General features: G+C 36.4%; 1 protein-coding gene across 1 annotated transcript in view; it reads right to left on the reverse strand.

Annotated features, from left to right (window-relative positions):
- LOC122022492 (DNA-directed RNA polymerase III subunit 2-like) overlaps nucleotides 1–26746 on the reverse strand; it is a 36922-nt gene extending 10176 nt beyond the window's left edge. Inside the window, exons 1-30 of the mRNA XM_042580513.1 lie at nucleotides 26438–26746; nucleotides 26239–26360; nucleotides 26050–26142; nucleotides 24392–24464; nucleotides 24191–24287; nucleotides 24060–24112; nucleotides 22885–22949; nucleotides 21980–22085; nucleotides 21799–21903; nucleotides 20974–21033; nucleotides 20816–20854; nucleotides 20361–20411; nucleotides 20191–20286; nucleotides 19448–19507; nucleotides 19270–19362; nucleotides 17924–18028; nucleotides 17741–17851; nucleotides 17530–17646; nucleotides 17012–17128; nucleotides 16834–16914; nucleotides 15936–16040; nucleotides 15743–15823; nucleotides 15506–15661; nucleotides 15389–15433; nucleotides 5827–5904; nucleotides 5619–5764; nucleotides 5425–5506; nucleotides 1965–2089; nucleotides 1760–1895; nucleotides 1096–1226 (exon numbers count right to left, since the gene is read on the reverse strand). Coding sequence (XP_042436447.1) covers nucleotides 1096–1226; nucleotides 1760–1895; nucleotides 1965–2089; nucleotides 5425–5506; nucleotides 5619–5764; nucleotides 5827–5904; nucleotides 15389–15433; nucleotides 15506–15661; nucleotides 15743–15823; nucleotides 15936–16040; nucleotides 16834–16914; nucleotides 17012–17128; nucleotides 17530–17646; nucleotides 17741–17851; nucleotides 17924–18028; nucleotides 19270–19362; nucleotides 19448–19507; nucleotides 20191–20286; nucleotides 20361–20411; nucleotides 20816–20854; nucleotides 20974–21033; nucleotides 21799–21903; nucleotides 21980–22085; nucleotides 22885–22949; nucleotides 24060–24112; nucleotides 24191–24287; nucleotides 24392–24464; nucleotides 26050–26142; nucleotides 26239–26360; nucleotides 26438–26509 — 2801 coding nt within the window. The 5' untranslated portion in view covers nucleotides 26510–26746. The remainder of the gene's footprint in view (nucleotides 1–1095; nucleotides 1227–1759; nucleotides 1896–1964; nucleotides 2090–5424; nucleotides 5507–5618; nucleotides 5765–5826; nucleotides 5905–15388; nucleotides 15434–15505; nucleotides 15662–15742; nucleotides 15824–15935; nucleotides 16041–16833; nucleotides 16915–17011; nucleotides 17129–17529; nucleotides 17647–17740; nucleotides 17852–17923; nucleotides 18029–19269; nucleotides 19363–19447; nucleotides 19508–20190; nucleotides 20287–20360; nucleotides 20412–20815; nucleotides 20855–20973; nucleotides 21034–21798; nucleotides 21904–21979; nucleotides 22086–22884; nucleotides 22950–24059; nucleotides 24113–24190; nucleotides 24288–24391; nucleotides 24465–26049; nucleotides 26143–26238; nucleotides 26361–26437) is intronic.
- Nucleotides 26747–27042: the final 296 nt, after the last annotated feature.

Raw genomic sequence — 27042 nt, forward strand, 5'->3', positions numbered from 1 at the left:
AAATACCAAATGAATCCATGAGAAATAGCCACAAATTAAACCCTCTAATTGATACTATTTTTCTGAAGGTGGTGAATAGGCATTGTCCATCCTCAACTTGTTAATTAATGTGTGAAACTAAGGAATGCCAAATCCCTTTGTGAGCAAGTTTGCTAGTTGGGACATTGAAGGTATATAAGGAGTACAAATGAGATCATAGTCTAGACTAGTGTGGCACTCCAGTAACCACTATGACTTAGTACAACTAGGTCACTGCAATTGCTACTGAATGCTGACAATGTCTAAGCAATTGTATCCTGTTGCTGAGCAACTAGGCATTACAACTGTGACGTGGCAAGTTATACACCACAAGTGTAATATAACTATCATAACTAAAACCTTAAAAAGTTTCGCACTACTCCAGATTCCAGATTTCCAACCCTTGCAATCTACAAGAAAGGTAAGCTTGGAGATAGGATTTTCTATGTAATAGAACATGGAAATCTCCATCAATCCATGCATCATCCATGTAGAGCAGATTGTGACTCCGCATTATATTGTAACACTGGTCGTTGCATACAACTGTAAGTGTCACATCAAATGAGAGATGGACCTAATGAGCAAATTGCAGCAGTGATGCACTAAGTTAGGTGAGTACAAAATTTTCACAGAACAAAGTCTATTAGATTACAATCCAAGTAAGATACTTGACCCATAGTTTTTTTCTCAAACTCGCTCAACAATCAACATATCTTATGCTGAATAGTCAAAATTACACACTTTGAAGTTTGAACACGAGATAGATAGAAACAGAAAGACATTTCTTTTACTTAGTAAAGGGATCAACAAATAGTCAACCATTTTTTATTTATTTAATAAACCAACCCTTATTCAAAATAAAAATGAGATTATTCTCAGATCCAAATAAAGAATAGATAAGTGCAAATTATAAACCACTAGGACAAAGACAACAATAACTAATATATCAGACTACAGAACAATGAATGTATAAATTGTGCATGAATATGGCAGTAGCTTTAGACATGCCAAGCAGTTGCTCATTATAAAATATTGAAAAGCTCTAAACTACAAACGAGAATGGAATAGAGGTCATACCTAGCAAATCCATGTGGATTTATAATTAAATCAGGGCATATCCCAAGCTCCGAAAATGGCAAATCTTCCTGCTGAACTATGGTACCACAAACACCTTTTTGTCCATGTCTGCTACTAAATCTATCCCCTATCTAGAGAAGGAATAATTTCAAAGGTTATAGAAAGAACAGTACACTAGTGATATAGTTTTCAATAGAGCTCAATTTGGAATAACATCCAGCAAGTTGGCCACAAATAATTGGCATACCCACCCATGACTTAATGATGATGATAAAGAACACTATATAGACAGATTCCTAACCTTCTACATGGTTCAAAATTGGGTGGAAATTGCTTGACAACTTTAGAATCAAATAATGTGTCATAAGTTTACAAATCAAACACCTATCCTTTCCTCAGTGCAAGATGTTCTTTGAAAAATAATGGTACATTTGATGATTATTATGCCAGACAAGATGGTTGTATTAATTATCTAACTACTTTTTGTGGATTTTCATGATACTATGTCATAAAAGGTAGTTGTATGAATTATCTAACTACTGCTAATGAATTTTCAGAATGCTACATTCATATAAAAGTTCCTTTAACAGGGTACCTTTGATGAGAAAAGTTGATCAGTTTGACAATGAAATATGGATCATGAGCCTAAAGCTAATAATCTCACCTCTGGCCTCCGTGTGTGACGAATCATACATTTGATACATAATTTGCCATTTGTATCTGAGTAAATTATCACTCGATCAACCACAGTAGTTTCATCTTCAGAGCCTTTGAACTCGGCAGGTGTTTCTTTATACTCTCTGGAACACAAGGAATACAACATTAACCTCTCTGTGCACTTCTTGAAATTGTAGGGAAATATCACTTACTCTTCTTTTAAAATCCTATAACCACCAATTCTCTCCCTTGTATTTATTGGAGTTTTTTTGTTGACATAAATGTCATTGTTCCGAATTATCTCCCCAGGAGCAGCAATTCCATCGTCATCTAATATCTGTACAGAACGAAATGGATATCAATGCTTTAAATTGAAGGAATCTAGGTGGAAATGTGGCAGGTACCAGAAAATTTAAAAGAAAGTAGTGATAAAAGAAATACAAATGAATTGGAAATTGAAAGATATCAGTGAGATGAAACCTTGAATTTTAGACATCTGTCCATAACAAAGTACACTTAAAAGCATAGTTTTAGAAACCAGTTAGCACTTCCTGAGTGACCAGTACATACCAGTGTAGTCAACCACAAAGCACATATACAGAAAGATTCATTCAAACTTTTTAAATAGATTTTCTTTTATCTCTCTCGTAAGTCCGGATTCCAGGTCTTGCTTGCATTGCAGCAGATGACGACCCACAATCTCTCCAGCAATAGATTCCCGCCCTTTTCCTCTTTGATATAATCACTTCTCTATTGTCAAATACTGCCTGCTTATACAGTGTGGATGCATACAATTTACATGATATTGCAAGCAGATTTTTCTTTCCTTTTTTTACCTTGGCTGGAAGTACAAAGGCAATCATAACCATTACTGATGAAGAAGACAGGTATATGTGGTTGCCAATCCTGGTCATGGTTTAGGCATAAGCAAATTCCCATAGTTCAATTGAAAATATGAACATCAAACTCATGATCCTACTTGCTAAAATTTGACCACGAGAGATGCTGGATTGGAGGAGAGAGAGAAAAAAGAGATGGTTGTTTAGATTCCTCCAGTCCAGAGAAAAGAGTGGTTATATGACTTATACATATGAGAACTCTCTCTTCTCAGCAACAGATTGAACAAAACTAACTCCGTTAACTTTTACAACTTCAAGGACCTATTACACCTTCAAGGAGGGAAGTTCTCTCTTTCCTAATCCCCTTAAGGAAGCCAGGGTTATATATAGTAGTCATGCTGTCGTAGCTGTTAGTGCTTTCAGTAGGATTGTCCAAGTTGGCATTCCTAAGGCTTGTTCGTGTATGCAGTTCCCCTTGCAGTTAATTCTAGAAGTGAAGCAGCCCGAAACCCTAACTGAGTCAATGGGCTGGTCAGTTATGATTCATGCCCGTATGAACCAGCGGTTAATCATCATTGGATAATTTTTTAAAGTGGTTTAAATTTTTTTAATTAATAGAGTCTCTCATTTAATAATATTTATAACATTTTAATGGTTATTTAATATGCCCTAAATGGAACCATTTGTCTTGAATTTTTCAATGTGGGACCATTTCACCTTTTTTATTGGAGTTAATTTTCCAACTCATTTGTCTTGAATTTTTTTAATGCAGGAGTATTCCACCTTTAACTCACTCAATTTATTCATCCCATTTAACTCCACCCATTTGCTTTGAATTTTTCAATGTAGGACTATTCCACCTTTTTATTAAAGTCAATTTTTCAAACCATTTGCCTTGAATTTTCTTATACGGGACTATTCCACCTTTAACTCATTCAATTTATTCATCCCATTTAACTCTCTTAGTAGATAACTTATTGGTCTTATTTTTTTATTCATTCAACGCCTAATTTATTAAGTTTATAGAGACCATTTGATTTGTATCACATGCTCAACAATAATTTGTTAAAAGAAACAATTTGTTCAACGATAAAATTATATATATAGTGAAGGTTATCACTAAACAAACAAAATTATATATGTTTCATCACTTAGACAAAAAAACCATTGATATCAAGTGTAAAGTGATGTGGTCTGTGATACATTATTATAGTAAGAATGTAGATAATTAACATTCAAAGGGTCGAACTTGATAATTATTTGACTACTTTTTTTATTTTAGTTAAATAAATAGCCAGGCAGAATTTGATATTTTTGCGATGGTGATTGATGAAGACCCAAAGTTATCCAAAACGATATAGTTTTAGTATCGGATCATGCTGTGCCAATTTGATACTTTTTTATTTTTTAAATATTAGTGTATACTAATGAAGGGAAGCCTTGGTGTAATGGTAAAGTTATTGTCATGTGACCTTGAGGTACGGGTTCGAGTCACGGTAACAGTTTCTTGCAAAATGCAAGGTGCATACAATAGATCCAATGTCGGTCCGGTGTCAGAACAGTAAATACCGACTGTTTTGGTGGGGCATGGGTCAACACCTTAAACCAAGATTTAGGAGGTAATATCTAACTAAAAGACGATTTCCTTTGATTCTCTACCCTTTGGAAGCTCAAGTGTTGGTCTGTGTCGGTCCGGCACTATCAAAGCAACTACCACTATGAAAACAAGAAATGAAAATAAATAAACAACATTACTTTATGAGATAATAAAGATAAAAGGTAAGCAAACTACGTGGGTTTTAATTATCCAATGTCGGTCCGTGTCGAAACGGTAAATACCGACTGTTTTGGGGCGACATGGGTTCAACACCTTAAACCAAGATTTAGGAGGTAATATCTTAGATGAAATATGATTTACTGTGACTCTCTACCCTTTGGAAGCTCAAGTGCTACATGATAATTGGACAAGAGCTACAAAAAAAAATAAAAAAATACAAGGAATACAACTTTCACTTTTTCAAAAGACGAGGTAGAATATTTTGACATCAAAGGAACTACCACTACAAAAATGAGAAATGAAAATAAATAAACAACATCACTTTATGAGATAATAAAGGTAAAAGGTAAGCAAAATACGTGGGCTTTAATTATCCTACACCTTGAGGGGTAAGTAAGCAACTTAAATAAATTCAAGTCCTTTTTTATTTTTTGCAAATTTATAAAATCTTAAATATTTTTAAACAGAATAAAATATAAATAATAATCTTAAACCATCATAAATCATGAACGTCTTTGAAAGTTAAGATTAAGGGTCAAGTTTTTTCGTACGACGATTCTGAACTATAATCAGGTATAACCGTCTAAGCAAAGGCACTCGGGACTCTATGGTATTGGCCTAACTTTCTTAAGAAATATTTCCACTAATTCAGTGAAAGATGAATTGGGGCATTCCAAGATGAGAAATGTGTCATCTCCTAGTTATTTCCCCCATTTTTTCTCCTGTCTACATAACTATTAAATCTTGACTTGGTACACTGACAAATTTGGGTTAGTTATCTGAGATAAAAATTAGGAAATGAAAACAGTGATTTTCTATCAGATCTTTTCAAAGATGAAACATGCATACTAATATTCATTCATATTGCAAAATACACTAATAAAAATATAAACCATTTAATTCAAATAATCTGTACTACATACATCAATCGACCTAAAAATAAAGAATAACCACAGGAATTATTGTTACAAGTCTTGCCAGAAGATTTAAAATGTCCAAGAATACAAAGACTGCAAATAAACAGACCAAAAAAAGCAGAAGTTTCAACCAAAATACCTGCATTCTTGGTTCATCCTTCCTTGGCTTAAATATTTTGTCTTTGGTCGAATTATCATAGCTCTTGTTTACTACCAAATACCTATAAAAGATTAATTTTATGACAAAAAAATATAAAAAGGAATTCTCAAAGGTTTTATTACCCAGAAAACAAGAGAAAAGATAAAATCGGCTAAGTAAATTAGTTAAGATACTTTTTCATTACTATACAACGGCCAAAACCACGATCAAGAGATGACTTGTTCATGACAATAGCACCCCCCGTATCATAGCCACTGTAACTCATAACAGCAACAATTGCATTCTGCCCAGCTCCTAGTCCTAGCTTATCATATCCGACCTGGAAAAACATGTTAGAGACAACCCATAATGCATACACAACATAACAGCGAAAATACAAACCAGTTCAATTGTTGTTGTTGTCAACAATGGGCGTTGGGGAGACACCAACAAATAAAGCGAAGTATCCGCTCGACATAGCTGCAAGAATACAGGTACGAAGAATCAAAATATTAGCAATATAAATATCCTGGAATCTAGTACCATCATTTTTATAGCGAGGCAACTGTAAGTGATTTTGAAATGCCTTACAGATCTAACACTATAAAAGACATTAACATGCACTTAGTTGTATGAGCATAATTAAAAATCAGGAGTAAGCATGAATATGTGCATAACATGCCCGAATATAGCCCCTACGGGCATAGCCAAGTTGCTACTCGGGTGGTAGATTGCCACAAGAGAGCAGGATCGATTCCATGGGGGAACAATCCTCTAGGGAATAAAATCTCTCCCATCTAAAGAGACGTTACTCGGTCACCGTGATTTACCTTCCTTCAAAACGTCTTGGGACAGGCGTGGAGGGGTGCCTGGGGTGAGTGTGCCACCTTTTTCCACAATAACATGCCCGAATATAGCAGGCACCAACCCATAAACAAATAACACAACAAACCTAGGACTTCTCTATGCAGTGGCATTGGCATCAGTTACTTCACCCAGCAAAAGAACTCTTTCGTTGTCAGCATCTTGCCAAAAGAACTAATTGAAATACTCAAGCAACACAAAACATCAATAGAAAGTAAATATTGTGAACCAAACTAGAAAACAAACCTGATCAACCTTAAGTTTTAAGTTTTGGGGTTCCGGGTCAAATTCCAAATTGTTGTAAGAAAACTATCTCAGAAAACTCCAAATAACTAGGTTAATTAAGTTATATTTTGATTTAATTTCATCAAATTTAATCTGTGATTTAATTTTTCATTAAATTAAAATAAACTAATTAACTTTGAAAATAATCTCAAATAATTAGACTCATTTAAGTTATTAAATTTAATTATATAATTGAACAAAATTAGTTAGATTAATTGATTAGTAGTTTATATTATTAATTAATTCTTAAACTATTTACAATAATTATAGATGATTATTATAATTGCCTATAATAATTGTTAGGACCAAAAGTAGCTAGCGGAAAATAACAGAAACAATCACACACGCTAACAAAGTTGGTTTACTTGGTATCCACCTCACAAGAGGTGACTAATCCAAGGATCCACACCAACGCACACACCCTCCACTATGAATAACACTCCTTTATGGTAACTACCAAGGGCGGAGAAGCCCTACAATACTCTCAGTACAAGAAGAAGAAAGGGAAATACAAGATAAGCAAAAGCTTACAAGATGTGCAGTAAAAACCCTAACCCTAACTTCTTCCTCTTGGCTTTGATCCGCCTCTTGACTTGGAAAGCTTCCAAGATCCTTCAAGAACTGGCGATCTGATCTTTGAGAGCGCTGTGGAGGAGTTGGCGAGAGATCTGGAGTGAATCGGAGAAGAGATGCCGAAGACAACGTCCGCCTGCGGCTATAAACCCGACGCAACGGTCGGATCCCGATCGATTCGAATGTTCCCGATCGATTCGAATGTTCCCAATCGATCGGGGAGGCTTTGGATCGATCCATGGATCGATCCAGAGCGCCTCTGTGCTCTGGAAAAACGCCTGGATCGATCCACGGATCGATCCAGCGCTTATCGCGCGAAGCAGCCGCGTCCCAATCGATCCACTGATCGATTGGGACATCTGGATCGATCCACGGATCGATCCAGAGGCTCTCTGTTCGCTAGGAAAGGCTTGGATCGATCCACTGATCGATCCAGCTCCTGGATCGATCCACTGATCGATCCAGTACTTGGTTTTTGCCCAAAACCAAGTCCCAAGCCTACCAAACCAACACCCGGTCAACCTTGACCCGTTGGTACATCATGCCTAGCATCTGGTCACTCCTTTGACCTGCTAGGACTTCCCACCAAGTGTCTGGTCAATCCCTTTGACCCACTTGGACTTTTCTAGTCGTGCCAAGTATCCGGTCACTCCCTTGACCTACTTGGACTTCCACCAGATGTCTGGTCAACCTTGACCCATCTGGATTTCCTCATGCCAAGTATCCAGTCAATCCTTTGACCTACTTGGACTTCCCAACACCAGATGTCCGATCATCCTTGATCCATCTGAATTTTCCCTTGCCTGGCTTCACTCACCAGGACTTTCACCTAGTTTCACTCACTAGGGTTTTCCATCTGCCTAGCTTCACTCACTAGGACTTTTCATCTGCCTAGCTTCACTCACTAGGACTTTCCATCTGCCTAGCTTCACTCACTAGGACTTTCACCTAGTTTCACTCACTAGGGTTTTCCATCTGCCTAGCTTCACTCACTAGGACTTTCCATCTGCCTAGCTTCACTCACTAGGACTTTCCATCTGCCTAGCTTCACTCACTAGGACTTTCCAGTCAAGTATCCGGTCACTCCCTTGACCTACTTGACTCTTCTTCAATCAATATCTTATTGTCAAACATCTAAACTCAAACCAAGACTCAGCTTGGTCAACCAGGTCAACCTTGACCTGAGGGATGTTACACCAACAATCTCCCCCTTTTTGATGTTTGACAATACCACAATAACACTTACAATACCACATGTAAGTTAGGCTAATCCTATAGCCTCCTTCTTCATGCCACTGGGTAATGAACACATAAGTTAAGCTTTTCATTCTCCCCCTAAGAGGGCAAACTCCCTCTAGGTAATGAAAGCCTAACTTACACCCATTCACAGGTCCTTTCATTCTCCCCCTATTGGCACACATCAACCCATCTTTGGGCACACATCAACCCATGCCCCAATTTTGGGTACACATCAACAAATCCATTTGTTGACGACTCTCTCACTGAAGAGTTGCGCATCGTTGTTCACAACATCACTCGTTGTGATCAACACGATAATGAAGGTCCCATACCCTTCATCTATCCCTAACTTCTCCCTCAATGTAGACAAATACCCAACCTTGAGCATTTTCTAATCACTTGAGTTTCCACTTGAAATAATGAGGATATCCACTCCCCATTTCAAGTTCAAAATCTCGTCCATGAGCATTTTCTTTAAAGAAGGTTAACCCCCTTCCAAGGTTCATGAAAAATAATTTTCATGCCTTTAAAGAGTCCCTCCCCCTAAAGACATGGTGGTAACTTCTGTCATTGCACCAACAATGACTTGGAATCCCTAAACCATTAGGAAAACCAATTTTAGAAGTTTTGAGGTTCAAATATTCAAAATTTGAAACAAACCTCAATCTAAACTTCAACTTAGCCTTCCTTAACCAATCCATCCTTGTTTTCACATGAAAACACCCTTTTTATGTATACAAATGTATTTTAGGGGTTTGGAATGGTCACATAGACTAAACATGGTTCAAAGATACTGAAATCAGCCTTCCCAGCCAAAATCAGCAACTTGGATCGATTGGAGTTGGGTTCCAATCGATTGAACCTGTCTGAAGCGATCCACCGATCGATTCAGGCTTCATGGATCGATCGGTTGATCGATCCAGTTGCCTTCTGAATCGATCCACGGATCGATTCAGACACTCCAATCGATCCATGGATCAATCGGAGTTCTGATAGTTGCTGAAATTCCATTTCAGTCAACTTCAGAAACCCCTATAAAATTCTACAAAAATCCAAAAATCATGAAATTTCGTGTAGACATTATATAGGGCATACTTAATCATGGAAAAATAGTTTTCTATGAAAATACTTTATATTTTCAAAGATTGACACAAACTTGAAAACTTGCAAAAACTTTAGCGTTTTCTTCAAGTTTGTGTCTAACTATTCAATGGTGATTACTATCAAAAGATAGCCTTCACCAAGGTTTTCCAAAATCATTTTAAAAACATTTTCAAAACCAATATCCCATCATGTTCCTTGGGCATAATGCACATGACTTGTACATTAGCTTTCCCAATGATGGGAAAACACATAACTATGTGTTTTGATGAACTTAAAAACTCAAATGAATGCACTAAATCAACATCTTGAGCTTTGTTCATCATCCTAACATCTCACTTGTATCTAATGTGCACTAAAGCACATACAAGTCACCTTATAGTCTTTGTGAGATGTAGATTTTGGTTTTGCCCTAATCTAGGGATCATGCATATCTATCTAGGCATTTCAAAGATATTAGACATCCACCTAGGATGTCACTTGTTAATAAGTGTTGTTAAATGCCATTTATCCTTAATTACAAGGAATTAAACTAATGCATGATAATGTTATGGCATACATCAAAATACAATAACTTTCAAAAGAAAGATTCCTATAACTACATGATGTATGAATGTCATGACATGGTATTTTTGGATTTTGCATAATAAAACATGAATGCTAAAATAGACATGATGTCATGGCATATGATGGGCAAACAATCATGGCAAGATTTAGCCTAAATAAAATATACCTAGATTAACTGTCTAAGTTTCCTTGAAATCTTAGCTAAACTTACAACTAAAACCTAGATTGCCCTAAAGTGCTTCATGAAAATGCCAAAGCCTAAATTGGCATTTCTACTTCCCTTGATTAATTTATGCCAATTGAAATTAAGCATATTCCTCAAATGTTGGCATATTTCATTTTTCCACAAGAGTAGCACAGTTAAATTTAGGGCCGGATTGCCTTAAATTTCCTAAGAGCATACCAAAATCCCAACTTGGTAGTTCTTATGAATTTCCCAATATGTGCCATTTAAGATTAAAATCAATTCTTCCACCATTAGGCACATTTTACTCTTTCAAGGAGTAAATAATAATTTCATTTCATTTTCAAAGGTTAACAAAAACCTTGAAAATGCTCCTTGAGTGTCAATTTCCTCAAAGTTGGGTTAACTACCCTTCTAATCGGAGTTGACACTCTCTAACCCATCTATGGGGTAGAGAAGATGCTCCTAGGAACCCAACACCTATTGGTGCTCCTTGGATGCTCTAGGTATTCACTAGGGATAACTTCCCTAGATACCTTCCTAGTGACCTTGTTTGGCTTCTTGGAGGCCTTGGTCACACTTTCTAGGTCAACTCTAGGGATAACCTCCCTTGTGACCTTGTTTGTGACTTTCTTAGACTTCTTAGAAGCCTTAGTCACATTTATTGCAAAAATACTCTTAGGGATGACTTCCCTAGTATTTTTGGCTTGACCACTAGACCTAGGGTTTGTTCCATAAGTATATGGAACTCTATGGTAAGAGGGCACATCCTTCTTAGCCTTCGGTTTGTATCCCAACCCTCTATGACCATTGGATGGCTTTTGTACCCCTAAACCTAGGTTATGCTCTTTTTGCCCTAATAGGATATTTTCCATCCTTTTTAGGGTCTTTTCCATTTTATCAAGTCTTGACCTCAAGACTTGATTTTCCATCACTAAGTCCTTAGTTTTTGTTTTTCCATTAAGTTCATGAGCATTTTTGTTTCTAGGCTTGTAGCTACAATCCTTAGAGTTCTTGCCTAGACTTTTACCTACATTCCTAGCCTTAGGTGTAGTAGTTTTGGCATGTAGGGCCACATGCTTTTCCTTAAAGCCCTCATGCTTCCTATTCTTATGGTAAATCGCATTAAAATGATAAAAGTTAGAACTATCATGCTTTTTACCATAATGTAAAGGGGTAGGCTCAATAAATGTTACCTTTTTCTTTACCTTGGAGGCTCCCCCTTGACTAATGCCTCCTTGAGCCTTGACCATCTTCTTCCCTTTGGGGCATTGACTTCGGTAATGCCCTTTTTGGTTGCAAGAAAAGCACACAATGTGCTCCTTGCTCCTTTTTGTTCCGGGGATGGTCTCCTTGGGCTTCTCCTTGCCCTTTTGTGCCACTTGGTCCTTCTTCTTGGCCAAGTTGGGACACTTGCTCTTGTAGTGCCCACTTTCCCTACACTCAAAACATATTATATGATTTTTATTTTTAATTAAAACATTTATACCTTCTTGTGTAGGGATGGCACTTGCTCCTCCATTTGCTATTTCTTGAATTTCGGAGGTGGCACCATCTTCTTCTTCTTCACTTGACCCGGATGTAGAAGCTTCTCCTTCTTCTTGATCCGGCGTCACCAAGGATTGCTCCCCCTCAATCCTAGAGGTGGAGGCTTCATCATCTTGAACATGAAACAAGGAGTATGCTTCCTCCTTGTTCCCTTCGTTGCATTCCCTTGAGGATGAAGCTTCTTGGATTTCCTCTTCTTCGGAGGTTGAGCATCTCTCAACCTCGGAGTCCTCCTCTTGGTCTTGCTCCAAAGAGTCACCCTCTCTGGATTCTTCATGATCTTGTACAGTGGAGGGGATCTCTTCATGAAGCTTGGCCAATTTGCTCCATAGCTCCTTTGCATCTTCAAACTCTCCAATTTTGCAAAGGATGGTGCTTGGCAATAAATTGACCAAAAGCTTGGTCACTTTGTCATTTGCCTCGCACCTTTGGACTTGCTCCGGGCTCCATTTGCTTTTCTTTAGAACTTTGCCCTTTGAATTTCTTGGAGCCTTGAAGCCTTCCATTAGAGCAAACCATTGCTCTATCTCCATCATAAGAAAATTTTCGATTCTTGATTTCCAAGAATCGAAACTCGTAGAAGTGTATGGTGGAGCCACCCTTGTGTCAAATCCAAGCCCATCTTGGAATTGCATCTTGAAGTTGAGCTTGATAAAGTCTTGAACTTGAAGAATTTGCTCCAACTTCTTCACCCTCTAGCTTTTCTTGTTATGCTTGACCCTTCCGGCGATGATTCCGGTGAAGAGCGGCCTTGCTCTGATACCACTTGTTAGGACCAAAAGTAGCTAGAGGGGGGGGTGAATAGCTCGTCGCGTGCTCGTCGCTCGGCGTGGCTTGTTTCTTCAAGGATATGCAGCGGAAAATAACAGAAACAATCACACACGCTAACAAAGTTGGTTTACTTGGTATCCACCTCACAAGAGGTGACTAATCCAAGGATCCACACCAACGCACACACCCTCCACTATGAATAACACTCCTTTATGGTAACTACCAAGGGCGGAGAAGCCCTACAATACACTCAGTACAAGAAGAAGAAAGGGAAATACAAGATAAGCAAAAGTTTACAAGATGTGCAGTAAAAACCCTAACCCTAACTTCTTCCTCTTGGCTTTGATCCGCCTCTTGACTTGGAAAGCTTCCAAGATCCTTCAAGAACTGGCGATCTGATCTTTGAGAGCGCTGTGGAGGAGTTGGCGAGAGATCTGGAGTGAATCGGAGAAGAGATGCCGAAGACAACGTCCGCCTGCGGCTATAAACCCGACGCAACGGTCGGATCCCGATCGATTCGAATGTTCCCAATCGATCGGGGAGGCTTTGGATCGATCCATGGATCGATCCAGAGCGCCTCTGTGCTCTGGAAAAACGCCTGGATCGATCCACGGATCGATCCGGATCGATCCAGAGGCTCTCTGTTCGCTAGGAAAGGCTTGGATCGATCCACTGATCGATCCAGCTCCTGGATCGATCCACTGATCGATCCAGTACTTGGTTTTTGCCCAAAACCAAGTCCCAAGCCTACCAAACCAACACCCGGTCAACCTTGACCCGTTGGTACATCATGCCTAGCATCTGGTCACTCCTTTGACCTGCTAGGACTTCCCACCAAGTGTCTGGTCAATCCCTTTGACCCACTTGGACTTTTCTAGTCGTGCCAAGTATCCGGTCACTCCCTTGACCTACTTGGACTTCCACCAGATGTCTGGTCAACCTTGACCCATCTGGATTTCCTCATGCCAAGTATCCAGTCAATCCTTTGACCTACTTGGACTTCCCAACACCAGACGTCCGATCATCCTTGATCCATCTGAATTTTCCCTTGCCTGGCTTCACTCACCAGGACTTTCACCTAGTTTCACTCACTAGGGTTTTCCATCTGCCTAGCTTCACTCACTAGGACTTTTCATCTACCTAGCTTCACTCACTAGGACTTTCCATCTGCCTAGCTTCACTCACTAGGACTTTCACCTAGTTTCACTCACTAGGGTTTTCCATCTGCCTAGCTTCACTCACTAGGACTTTCCATCTGCCTAGCTTCACTCACTAGGACTTTCCATCTGCCTAGCTTCACTCACTAGGACTTTCCAGTCAAGTATCCGGTCACTCCCTTGACCTACTTGACTCTTCTTCAATCAATATCTTATTGTCAAACATCTAAACTCAAACCAAGACTCAGCTTGGTCAACCAGGTCAACCTTGACCTGAGGGATGTTGCACCAACAATTATTATAGATGATTATTATAATTGCCTATAATAATCATCCATTCACTTGTTCGGTGGTCCTCCTTTGTTAAGGAGTGGAATGACGCTTCATGATCATCTAAGAGGAATGAAGTTTGCCTTCCTCGATAGGTTTCCTTTGCACACTAAAAGAAACCTTCATTCTCAAGTGTGAAATGAAGCTTCATGTTCATCTAGTCACTTGCTCTTTATTTCTCCATGAGAACAACAAAGAACAATGATCTTCTCCTTGCCAACCAGCCTTTCTACCAATGACCGCTCTTGCATGATGTCAGAGAAAGTTGAAGCTTCATTCTCCTCCCCGCTCTCTTGCTCTATGTTCCTCCTCAAGAATGTCGGAGAACTACACTCTTCTCCTCACACATAGTCACGCATCACCAGCCTGGTCGTTGTAATTTGCACAACATCACAATTGTTGATCCTCCTTAGATCTCTCTTCCTCAAAGTAATACCTAGATCTAGATCTAAGTTTCTCATCCTTTCCTACCATAAGCAGCCCTCCCCCCAACTCACTCTCCCTATTTTGTTAACTCATAAAGAATTCTGAGTCGATCGTATCCATTGGCCAAGTCAAGTGATTTTGCTCTAATTACCAATTTCCTCCATTTTCTTCTGATTTTAACTAATTCACCATCAATTCTCACCAATTTTTCCCTTGATAATCATGATTCCAAAGATTTCAGGATTATGTTCGAGAAATTGTAGGCTCAATCAATCCCAATCCAGCTCAACCAATTTGTATCATGATTGGCTAGAATATCTAGTCTTTTAAGTAATTATGTATGAATAATATAATTTTATAATTGATTATAATCTTTTTATTATTTAGTGATTATATATTAAGATATATGAATTATTATTTATCAATAGTCTAATAAGTATCACATGTATAGTATTAAACTAAGAATAAACTTTAATTTGATATATCAATAAACTAATAAATTCCCTTGTTGTACTGTCATGAAATAAATCTACTTTATCATTTTTTTTATTTTCCAACTCATTTGATTTCGTCAATCCTATCAGTCAAATACAAATGAATATTAAGAAGCTTAAACTGTGTGATCCGGGTAATGATACTAACTTTGACGACCATAGTTGAATTAATTGGAATCAACCAAATCATTTTAACAGTATGTAGGAATATGATGCATATAGAAAAGCTCAATAAGAATGCTTGAGGCAACAAATCAATTCATTTGCCTTAAATGATATAGTCTTTAGATGTCCAAAAATCCGGATAGAGATTAAATTCACTTCTCCAAATAATTGGGCAATGTAGAACTCACATGAGTTATGCCAAGAGAATACGAAATTTTTGACATAATACGCTACTAAAGTTGTATCAATAATTTACTTGCCTGATTGTAAGCAATATTACCAATAGCTTGTTTCCCTATTGCACACTACAACAAGAATATTATTTCAGAAATTAGTGTAGAGTTAAACTGAAATCAATACAAGGCAACTCAACCAACCTGGTATATATTATATAGAGATTGGTTGTGGTGAGGATAAGGAATTAAACCAGCACAAACACCTAAAATTGTCAATGGGTCAATCTCTATGTGGGTTATATCACCCTTTTTCTTTTCAGGATCATCGGTGCCATTTTCACATTCATGCAATGCGATCTGTTAACATAAGTGTGCCAGAAATTGAATATGACAATTTCAAATGATAAAAATGAACATCGTAGCAGCAGATAAACGAACCAATGCATTGTTCTCTTCATTAACATCGAGATATTCGATCAATCCATCACGTAGAAAATCATCAAAAGTACGAATTCCATGCTACAATACAATAACAAAAGTTTCAGAAATCCCAATTTTATATGCCTAAAGAGAATAAAAAAAGATCAATAATTAACCCAAAATAAGGAAAAATTCCAAACAAACATAAAACCTGTAATTGTTTCATGTGATAATCCTTGATCCTTGATATGCCTCCATCAGCAATAACTAGTGGACGACAAACTCGGCCACAATCCGAGGCAATATAAACACAACGCTTCAAAGAAAAGGGAGGCAACCAAAAGCATTTTTAGGTGCATGAAAAAAAACATTGGCAAACCAAAAAAAAAGTCACATTTAGGGCAAAATCTGTCTTGATTCTCTTTCATTACAAAAAGTATCGTATCAAAATAATGTGTATGATACAAAAAGTAATACTTTAATATATTTGAAATATCATATGAAAGAGTCCTATTTACACACAATGGGCATGATACAAGATGCATTACTTTCATAATCTCTAATCACTTGTGGTCTCAACTTGAAGCACAGATTACTCCACAATAGGTCACAAAACTAATGCTGATAGGTATTTTAACTGAAAAGGGAGCATGGATCTTTATGATAAAGAATCAAAATTAGGAACGAGCATTCCACAATGAGAAGTAAATGATGGCCTTCCAAGCCAAGTCATCAGAAGCACAAACTCCGGAGTACCAATTATCACTACTTCCGGATTTTTTGATAGCAAACTAAATATGTGTACCTAGCAGCAAAATGTTAGATGCAACCTTTGGGTGGGGAACATTTCTTTTGCTACAACACAAGCATGAAGCACGTAGTGTCCATTATAAAGTTAGGATGGTAATAAAGGAGCAATGAAAGACATAATTGATGTATTCAAATGCAAAGGCATAGCTGATTTACTGAATATCCCTAAACATAGCTCATCAAATGGTGTATGACTTAGTTTCAATTCAAAATAGCTTGAATAGTATAGTTGATACATGTCCACAATCCCATTCCAAAGACGATGAAAGGAATTATATACGCCAGAAAGCAACTTCTACCTGCTCTTCATTCACAAAAATGCTAACAAACCCTCCAATTTCACCACATCTGCGGGACTCTCTCATGTTACCAGCAAATAGCTGTCAATCAAGATAAAATGATTTACACAAATGTAATCAGAGACCAAGTGCATGTAAAGTCTATGCAACAGAGTTAATATGATAATTGTTGATGAACCTTTGGTTGTTTATGCTTTCCGAGTATAAGCCCATTAAGCATAACCAAATATGATTGTGGTGAGTGAAGATCCTCATCAGCTAAAAGTGATAAAGCTTCAACACCTAGAGTATAACACTAACAGGGCAAATTTAAGAACTCCATGAGAGAAGTGAGAGACACAGATACAAAAAATTCACAGAGAGAATACACTTTCAAAAATCAACTAGGAAGAAAGAAAAATTATCCTTATAAAGGGCATATCAATTATGCATATACCATCTGTGAATGTCCAGATTACTGAACCTAATTTCAAACAAGATAGGATGTGTTTGATTTTAAATACATTCATTTGTTAATAAAAAGTAAGAAGGTCATTTCATGCACCATTTACAAACTAACCAATAAACACAAATAACTTTGCTCATGCAATAAAAACAGGTTGGATGTTGCTCTCAAGTTATAAACATATATAATATCTCAAAGTTGAAGATGATCTTATCATATGTGTGTGATAAAAAAGGTTCAAGGAATCAAACCAAAGAAATCAGTGGACCATCCTCCTCGTCAGTTGTAACATGTGTCAACAAAGCTAAGTTTTTTGTCAACCCACAACCTTCTCCTACAGGAGTGTCGCATGGGCAAAGCATGCCCCACTGTTTCAGATAACATCCAGTGAACAAACACAAAATTAATATAGTAGTGTAGATAAACTCAAGAACACTTTTGAGGGAGTGCTCAAACAATTACCTGACTTGTGTGCAATTCCCTTGGCCCAATTACTTTCCCTGTTTTCTCTAACTGTGAAGATATTCGGGTCATGTGGCTTAACATTGCTATATATGATAATCTTGAAACAACCTACAATGCTAGGCATTAACCTACTGTACTTCTAGAAGGCAAAAGAGAAACAGAGAAGCCAGAGATAATTACCTGAGATACACCTTTCAGGTGCATTTTAAACTGTTTTAAATCCCAATTACCTGTTGAAATGGATCTTTCCAAGCCTAATGTGATGACCTTATTTAGCCTAAGATACTGCAAAATCAGGTAAAATAAGAGAATTTACAATACGTACATTTTGTGGCTATACTAGTTGAGGTAACAAATAAAATAAAACAAAAACAGTACAGCTAAATAATCCAGATAATTCAAGGGCAATGAACACGCATTAGGAAGAAAACACCAAGAAGGCAAGAACACAACACATAAAATCAAAGCTCAGTACCATATTATCCAGGAAAAGAAACAAATAAAAAAGGAAAGGTGCATAACTATTAATCTGGTCACCTAAGACGAAAACTTTTGTTGTATTTAATCCATATAATATGTGAATATAGCATACAGAAAAGGTAAATGGGTTTAGTTCACGAGATAATACTCTTGATTAGAAAGATCAACATAATTACCATGTCATAGTTTAATATTCTTCATTTAACTCAAGGCAGCTAGTATTAGATGAAATCCCAACTAGATATCCTAATTCTGAAGATAAAAGCAATGAATTAAAAAAAAAAAAAAACAGGCCATGAAAAGTGGCAGAACTGAAACACAAACAGAGAATGTTTTCACCCAAATCAAATAGGGAAAAATGATACAACCTAAGCTTTTAGGCCCTGTGTACTTTGGTAAATAGATAGGAAAGAAGGAATAAAAAGTGAAGGTAAAGTTTCTATTTTCCACAAATCAAGTAGGGGAAAAGGGAGTCAGCCTAATCTTTTTGGCCCTATTTGCTTGGGAGAAATATAAGAAGGGAGCAAAAAATTGAAAAAAAAAAAAAAAAAGATACAAAATCAAGTTTACAATAGCCCAGAATATGTAAAAACAGGAAGGGATTGAGTTGGTAAATGATTGGAGTGTATTAGCCACCAATCATAAATGACAATCATTCAGCAGGCTGATTAACTGAAAGTGATCAATTATAACTTGAAATTCATTGATTTCTAAGGGATGCATGAGTGACAAGAAAGATTAGAAGTGAAGTCTATAAGATAATAGTCTATCCACACCATTTTCTCCCTTCCCTAGCAAAGTGTGGAAATCAAAACTCCATGTTTACCCTTTTTTAATCCTTCCAAGTAAACCAAGAGGGAAATTTGCTTTCATATCCTTCACTTTTAATCCCTCATGTGCTCCATTCCTTACAATCCTTCATTTCCCAAAATAAACATGCATAGATGCATGAGCAGGCAAAAGAACAATTAAGATTACTTCAAAGTTGAAATGTCTATACTCAACGCAAGCTTGTATGTGTGTGTATGTATATATGAAAAACTTACACGATCAAAGTTCACATCACTGGAGCGGTAATGCTCTTTATATTCCTTGTTCGCAAGCTCTAAAATATGAGTGTTCATTGATTTAAACAGATTCTGAAAAATGGTTGGATAAATATTAGCAGCCTACTAGATTTATTGACGACGATCAGAATGAACTTGTCTAACATCAACAACTTACCTCGAAGAGCATGGAAATCAGCTGCCCTGATAGTAAAAGCTGTTTGTTGCCCAAATAATCCTGATAAGAAAGCAAATCAACAACAGGATTTATGAATCTCAAAAATAATTTTTAAAAAACTACACAAGAATGAATGTTTGCATATCTGAAAGGAAATTCAAGTTATTGTTAGATTTGAATAAGTAGCCACTTCCTTTATAAATACTGGTTACTCAACATGGAAATTAATCATGTTAAAAACATCAAATTCATCTGTTAGGAACATTAAGGGTATGAGCTTACACCTATATTTTCAGACTAAACAGAAATTCTCTTTACAAAACACCTAATCTAATTCGACATCAGCCCACAGTACACAAAATAGTAAGGATATCATCAAAGTATACATTCCAAACTTCTTCCAACATTCTTAATTAATTCTAGAAAGTTTACATTATTACCAATAAAAGATTACAAAAATGCACCATCTAACTATAAAAAAGTAAATATACAAACTCTCTTCTGTGATCCCGAGACCAACATTGAGCACCAATAGCCAGTGCGTGCTTCAAACTTTTCACATCACAAATATTTTACATAGTTTTATCATTCAAGAGAAGAAATTATAAGCATTATAATAGCCACTCTAAAGAGTAATCAAGTGCTCTTATTTTTTTTTCAAAATCCTAAGTAAGCAACATTAGAAATCAAGACATCCAACATAACATCAGATAACATGTAAATAAAAATGTATACAATCATACCTTATCATCAAATGTATGTGTCGAGAATGCATCTAACATACGTCTAATCATCACTGCTGTATAGATCCGTCTCGGATGGAAATTATCCTCATTGAGCTGAAAAGAAAACAAAGTCATGGAGATTCATTTTTCGTGAAGAAGTTACCACCTTTAAGGTAGGAGAAAAATACCGGAACATGTGCAAGAAACACATTGCGAAGAATAGCCTTTGCTAGACCAGTCTGCAAGTATGTGAATTTGTCAAATTTTTTTTTTTAAAAAAAACTAGCATTCTACTTATTCAATAAACAACAATAAAAGAAAACAAAAAACTAGTGCACTTGCAATTGCGAGAAACAAGCCAAATGCACGAAGTGAAAAATATGACCAGTAAACTTGTCATAATGATTGAGGTGATGATATCCTTGTAAATTATCATATTCAACAGTCTAAAATTTGTGTGAATTCAGCAAATTCTTTGTGACTTATGAAGGGTTTATGAATAGAAAAAAAAGGTTGGCACTTGTCACTGGATTGAAATAGTTTTGGCATTACGTCAAAATTAGATAAAACTTAGAAAGTACTAATGCATAAATTGAAAGCAAAGTACAAGTTTGTTCAACATCAAGAAAAACTAATCAAGTACCTTTTTGTTCCCATGATTTGTAGGATTAGTTATTCCAATCTGAAGAAGTCAAATAAGAGAGTTCTTTTGAGTCATATAAGAGTACATAATTTTTTTAAAAAAAACAAGGCTTGGCACAAGTTTTCAAATATTTGTAATCAAAATATTTGGGCAGTCACCTTTCCATCTAGGAAATTTAATGCCTGCTGTTGAGTATAAATGTTCTTATTCATACAGTCCTGTGCCACACAAAAAATGACTGATAATAAGGTCGGAAGATGTCATTTTTAGATAGTAATGGAGGAACAACATAAAGAGTAAACCAAAATGGTAGAAGTAGAATAGGTAGATAGATAATAAATTTGAAAGATCATAGTAAACATAAAATTATAAAATATGTCTTGCCACTATAGTATTCTCTGTATTTGCATATATAGTTTGTGTTTTGAAACAAATTATAAAAAGGTAGCCCAGTGCACAAAGCTCCCACCAATGCAGAGTCCCGGGGAAGAGTCTATTGTATGCATCCTTATCATGCTTTACAAGAGGTTGTTTATGAGACTCGATCACCTCTAGGTCACACAACAACGATTTACGGTTGCGCCAAGACTCCACTTCTTTGAAACAAATTATAAACTAAAAAGCATGTATGATTTTTTGCAGAATTGTGCACATGCATCCAAAATCTTAAGATAAAAAAGCAGCAACACACAAGGGAAGAGCATATGGAATTTATGAAGGTATTACATTTGAAAAATAAACATTTTATTAATTTTAAGAATGAAAGCAGCCATCCTAGAAAAATTTTATTGCTAGAAGGCAATCAGGAGTGTGCCAAATATGTTCATAATTTATGTTGCATGAAAATATGCCTTCATTCCTTCAACCAAAGTAAAGCATATGTGCTCACTCTGACCACGTTAAAAACACTAGATATGCCAATTGCACTTACATGAGTGCATGTAACATGTTCAAATCATATTTTTGTTGGAGCCGTATATTACCAAAATTGAAGCAGCGAGAAGATCTTCATGAACACTTCCTACCATTTGCACAATGTCTAGCACATTTTCCATTCCCATAGCCATTAAGATCACCACAATAGGAATCTATCAAAAAGCATAAAAAAAATTAAAAAACAACCAATGATGAATTCAATTAGAATGAAGCCTTGTGCATTACTACCGGCTCATTGAATTGATTGAGGTGTAGATAAATCTCCTCCTCATCCATAAAGAATACTGTTTTGCTTTTTGTTTCATGTGTGCTACTGGTAACAGATGCTGTGACCCTGATCAAAGTGGTTATGATGATTGTAAAAGTACCTCCAATACAAAAGGATAGAAATTTATAATGGTAAATATATCAACAACACAGTTACCAAGAGAAAGGTAAAAGAGTCATTCTTTTTTTCCAATGGCAGTCTGCTAGATAGACTAGACTACCCAGTATAGTATTCATGACCATAGAAATTGGAATTAAAATATCTTGCCATAAAACAATGCAGAAATCAACAAGGCCTTTAAACAAGGTGCATCATATCTATTAAAGCTCTTATGTATCCCTTTGGGTTAGACAAAATTGTTTTATGAGTGGTGACTGACTAGTCCATCCATACAGAGCTTAAACATCACTGGTGGATAATTAGTGACGAACGAACTAAAAGAGAAAGGAGATATGATAAGGAATAGAAATTATTGATTTTAACATAGTCGTAGATATGATTTTTATCAATCTATATATAAATTATTGGATCTCAACCTCCAATGGCAGTGGCCCAAGAACTAAAAGAGAAAGGAGATTGATAATGCTTTTCCAAATGCAAGTCTTAATGATAGTGTTGCCTTTTCAGCAATAACTTAAAATCAAAGGTTCCTTATATCCAAAGCACAACCCTAGGGAGAAAATACTGCAATAACTAACCCATACATATGAGCTAAGGTTTCTTCAAAGATGACTATCTTCTTCCTCACTGAGAAAATGTTCACTTAGCAGAAAAATTAACAAAGATTTCAAGCTATATCACATAATAGCTCAAAAAAAAAATAGAAGTAACAAATACGGAGAAGATAAGGAATAGAAAAGCATACCGTCCCTTACTATCAGTGTCAATGATGATACGATTTTTAGAGAGTTGCTCTTGCATCAAAATCACCTACAATCCACAATTCTATTAATGATTGGCTCATGTAGTAATAATTTTAAAAAGAAAATAAACAAAAAATGAATACAGAAAATAAAATAACAATAGCAACTGACACCTATCCATTCCATCTAGCATTATCAATAGGGACAGAGTCAAATCCAATGAGGCATGGGAATACCTCATTGTCAAGACCATAAAAACTAGCAATTTCAACAATAATTGACATAAAACTTCTCCAACCATAGAAGAAGAAAAGGAAAAAAGACAGGCAAACTTAAGAGAAAAAAATACAGGATATAAAACATAGAGGTAAGAGATGTAGGCTATCGTTCCAAATTGCATAGTTAAAATAAAATGTTAGCCGCAATTGTGAACACTATCATTCCAAACATCAAAAGCATAATTGACAAACATGCAATATTTCATAATATGGTAATTTGTAGTGTTGTTCGATAGATTAAAATAACCATGAGGCAGATGCTTCAATTCCTCCATTTCAACTTGTCTGAACTAGAGTTCTCAATGGAGGAGAGAAGGTAATAAAAATATCTTAAAACAAACTAATCAACACTATTGTGACACAAATAAAAGTCCGCTTTATCCATTGTTATATTCATTCAATCAATAATACTAAGCTCTCTATAATGAGGTTCTACCTTCTCTCTTGACATTGTTGACTTTTACATCAACCTTGCAAGATCGTTGAATGAGATATAATGATTTTAGCATTGCACTAGCGCTTCATCTCAGGATGTCATTGTCTTTATCTGATTGACATGCTTGAATATATTTTATATTTATAAAAAATGGCTAAGAAAGTTAATAGCAAAAGACCACGAAAACTAATGAATTACATATTGGGTTGTGCAATAACAAGCATCAATGTGCTTCAATTGGGAAAGAAATTTCAAAAGAAGGAACGGAAGTTAAATAACTTTAGTATGACACTCAATTATCAACCACGTGAAAAGGCAGGATTAAATACTAAGACCCAACACAAAACCATTAAGGTCCTCACTAACTCACCTAACTGCTGTTTCCAAACTTGAAGACATAGTCACAATTAAAAGGTCCCTTAGAAATAGTTAATTAAAGAACTAAATATGATAACTAGATTACCTTCTCAGTTCCTTTAACAATGAAGTATCCACCAGGATCAAGAGGACACTCCCCTGCAGAAAAAGATGATGACAGATCAATCAGAATATATACCAACATTCAAGTTCAGATTATAGAAATATTACACAAACCAAGCTTTGATAATTGAGCATCTTCCTTCCCGCTTAGTAAACAATGGCTACTCCGTAGCATAATTGGCATCATTCCAATAGGCAAACCGGCTTGCCTCTAATAAAAAGGGAAAAAATCTCTTAAAAATTGCAACAAATGTTGTTTACATTCTCAGCGAAGTACTAATCTGTGATTAATTAATATCATCAAATTCTAAATACCTTAACTTCAAGATTCTTAGTTGCTCGATTTGCTATCGTGTATTCAACATCAACCATTATGGGTGCAGCATATCTACAAAGCAAATCATGAGAATAACACTAAACGAGAATTAAGTAGCACAATTTTCTATTTGAAAAACTAGGTTTCAAGACCACACATACATATCCTTTGATGAATAATAATTATTATTATACAAGAGAGAACCCGAAAGTTAGGATTTTCTACAACAATCCTCCTTTGAGGGAGGCTGTAAGATTAAATTGATGGAGCACCCTCACAGCATTCATCTATTTTGCTGTAAAACCATAATTTCCTTTCTCCTACATGCCTCCTCTTATCTTCCCTCCTAAAATCCCACATCAGTGACAAAAGGAACCAACACGCACTAAGAACAATGATTTGTTCCCCCATCTTACTGATGAGAGATCTTCTCATTGTCATGAAACCCTTCGACCACCACAGGAAGCTAAAGACCCCTTTAATCATGCTGAGAAGGATTTGTTTGCCGCTGCATGGAATGAAAACCCCTCTATTGACCCCACAGTGGTCCTCCCACACCTTCTACAATTGATGACTGAATCCGATCCACACTGCAACATTCACTGCTATTATGAGAGGAAGTTCTTCGTCTTTTATATGTATCATTCCCTCTACTCAAAGAGCAAAGCAGAGACTTTAAAGCAACAATTAAAATAAAATATGAAGCTCATGCCCAATCTCCTAATCCCACAAACTACCACACAAGTTCTCCCTTTAGCTAATGTGTTTTTTTCATAGTTGGCTCTCTCCCCTCTACCTCATTGATGGCCACAATGAGATGTTACCATTCATCCATTCAGAGAAAGATGAGCTATTCCTACCCCCACTACTGAATGAAACTCTTTTTTACAAAGTGTTCTACATTGCTCATCCACTTCAATATGTTGTCTTCTTAATCATTTGTTTCTTTTGTCTAACATAGTATTTCACACATAAGTTTGACTGTTGGGGGCAAACTTGTCTTTCTTGTTGAAAATAGATTCTTCACCTCAATTTGGTCATGACGATTGGGTATCACTTTTATCAGAGATTAACCATGTCAAAAACAAGTGAAATATTGACAGAGTTTGTGAGTAATACAGGTTTTGAAATCAGAGGTCCAAACCTACCTCAAACATTGATTTGAGGTCCATCATTGAATATGAATATTCCATTACCAGGAGAAAAAAAAAGTTAATTGGTTTGATCAACTTTCACTAGTGCAATTAGGAACTTACAAGAGCAAGGGAAAATTAAGGGAAAAGGATGGTAAACACTTAAATGAAGGTTGTCCTTTGTATGATAAATAGGCAGCGATAAAAAAGGGGAAATAAGAATATTGAAGATTTCAAAGGTCAATATTTCACCTCTTACCTTGAAGTTGAAGAACTGTCAGGTTTTATATTTTAACGTCAGGTTATCATCTTTCACTAGTCAAGTGTGTATGATTTAAAGTGATATTAGTTATTTCATTCTTCCAACATCTCTCTTCACTTGGAGTTGTCATTCACAACAAGATAATGCATCAGCATTATTAAAATAATCACTATAGTTTTCATAAACAACTCTTCCTGTATTCTCCTTGTTCAAATGGTCTATCTTTTACTAATATTGAGAAACAAGGAAGAACACTACATACGTTTGATCTGAGAGTCGGCACATCTGCGGAGTAAGCCAAAACTTAGAATGGTCCAACTTAACAATTGGCTTCCCGACTCTAATATTGGTGTACCTAAATCAAAACATCCATAGTAAAAGAATTTATCTGCATGTTCTAGTTAAACAAAAGAGAAAAAAAAAAAGTTTCAGAAGTTACTTCACGTCTTACCTAAGATAGATGTTAGGATTATGACTGCAAGCTATGAAATTATTGGCCTGGAGTATCTTCTTGATACCATGGTTGATAAAGTAATTATAAGTATCTATGTGCTGTTTCACCAGCCCTTTCACCTGAAAGCCAGATCCATCCTCGCAAGAATTTATCCAAGAAATTATCAAGAAAAAAAAAAATGCAATCAGATCATTACCTTGAAAAGTGTGGAGATAAGCTGGGACTTGTCGACGGGGGGAACGTACTCATCCTCCTGCCGTAACTCCATAGACGATTGCTTCGCCTTCTCCACCGCTCACGATCCCGCGCCAGTCGAGAAGCCGATAGCACAGCGAACGAAACCGAAAGGGCGTGGGTATGGGAGAGAAGAAGGAAGCAGTCCTTCCGTTGGAAATGAATTTGTTTCCCCTTATCCGCCGCTCACGATCCCTCGCCAGTCAAGAAGCCGATAGAACAGCGAGTGAGACCGAAAGAGTGTGGGTATAGGAGAGCAGAAGGAAGCAGCGCCTCCTCTTCTCCGCCGCTCACAATCCTATTTATATGTATTTGAGTTATGCTCACGTTTTATTTTTTTAAAGGGCATTCTAGGAAGGTTCTTTTTGTGGCCCCCACCAATAAGAAGCTCGTAAAAACTGCCGTTGGAGATGCTCTAAACTATGCTAATACACTTATTTAATTACATACTAACTGTACACAATTTCCTTTATTATTAAAGTAGCTTCGAATTAAACATTAATTTTTTATTCACCTAAAAGTTAAATTTATAATAATTTATTTACAAAAAATAGATTATTTATATTT

This window comes from Zingiber officinale, chromosome 9B, assembly GCF_018446385.1.
Source record: "Zingiber officinale cultivar Zhangliang chromosome 9B, Zo_v1.1, whole genome shotgun sequence".
NCBI classification, from domain to species: domain Eukaryota; kingdom Viridiplantae; phylum Streptophyta; class Magnoliopsida; order Zingiberales; family Zingiberaceae; genus Zingiber; species Zingiber officinale.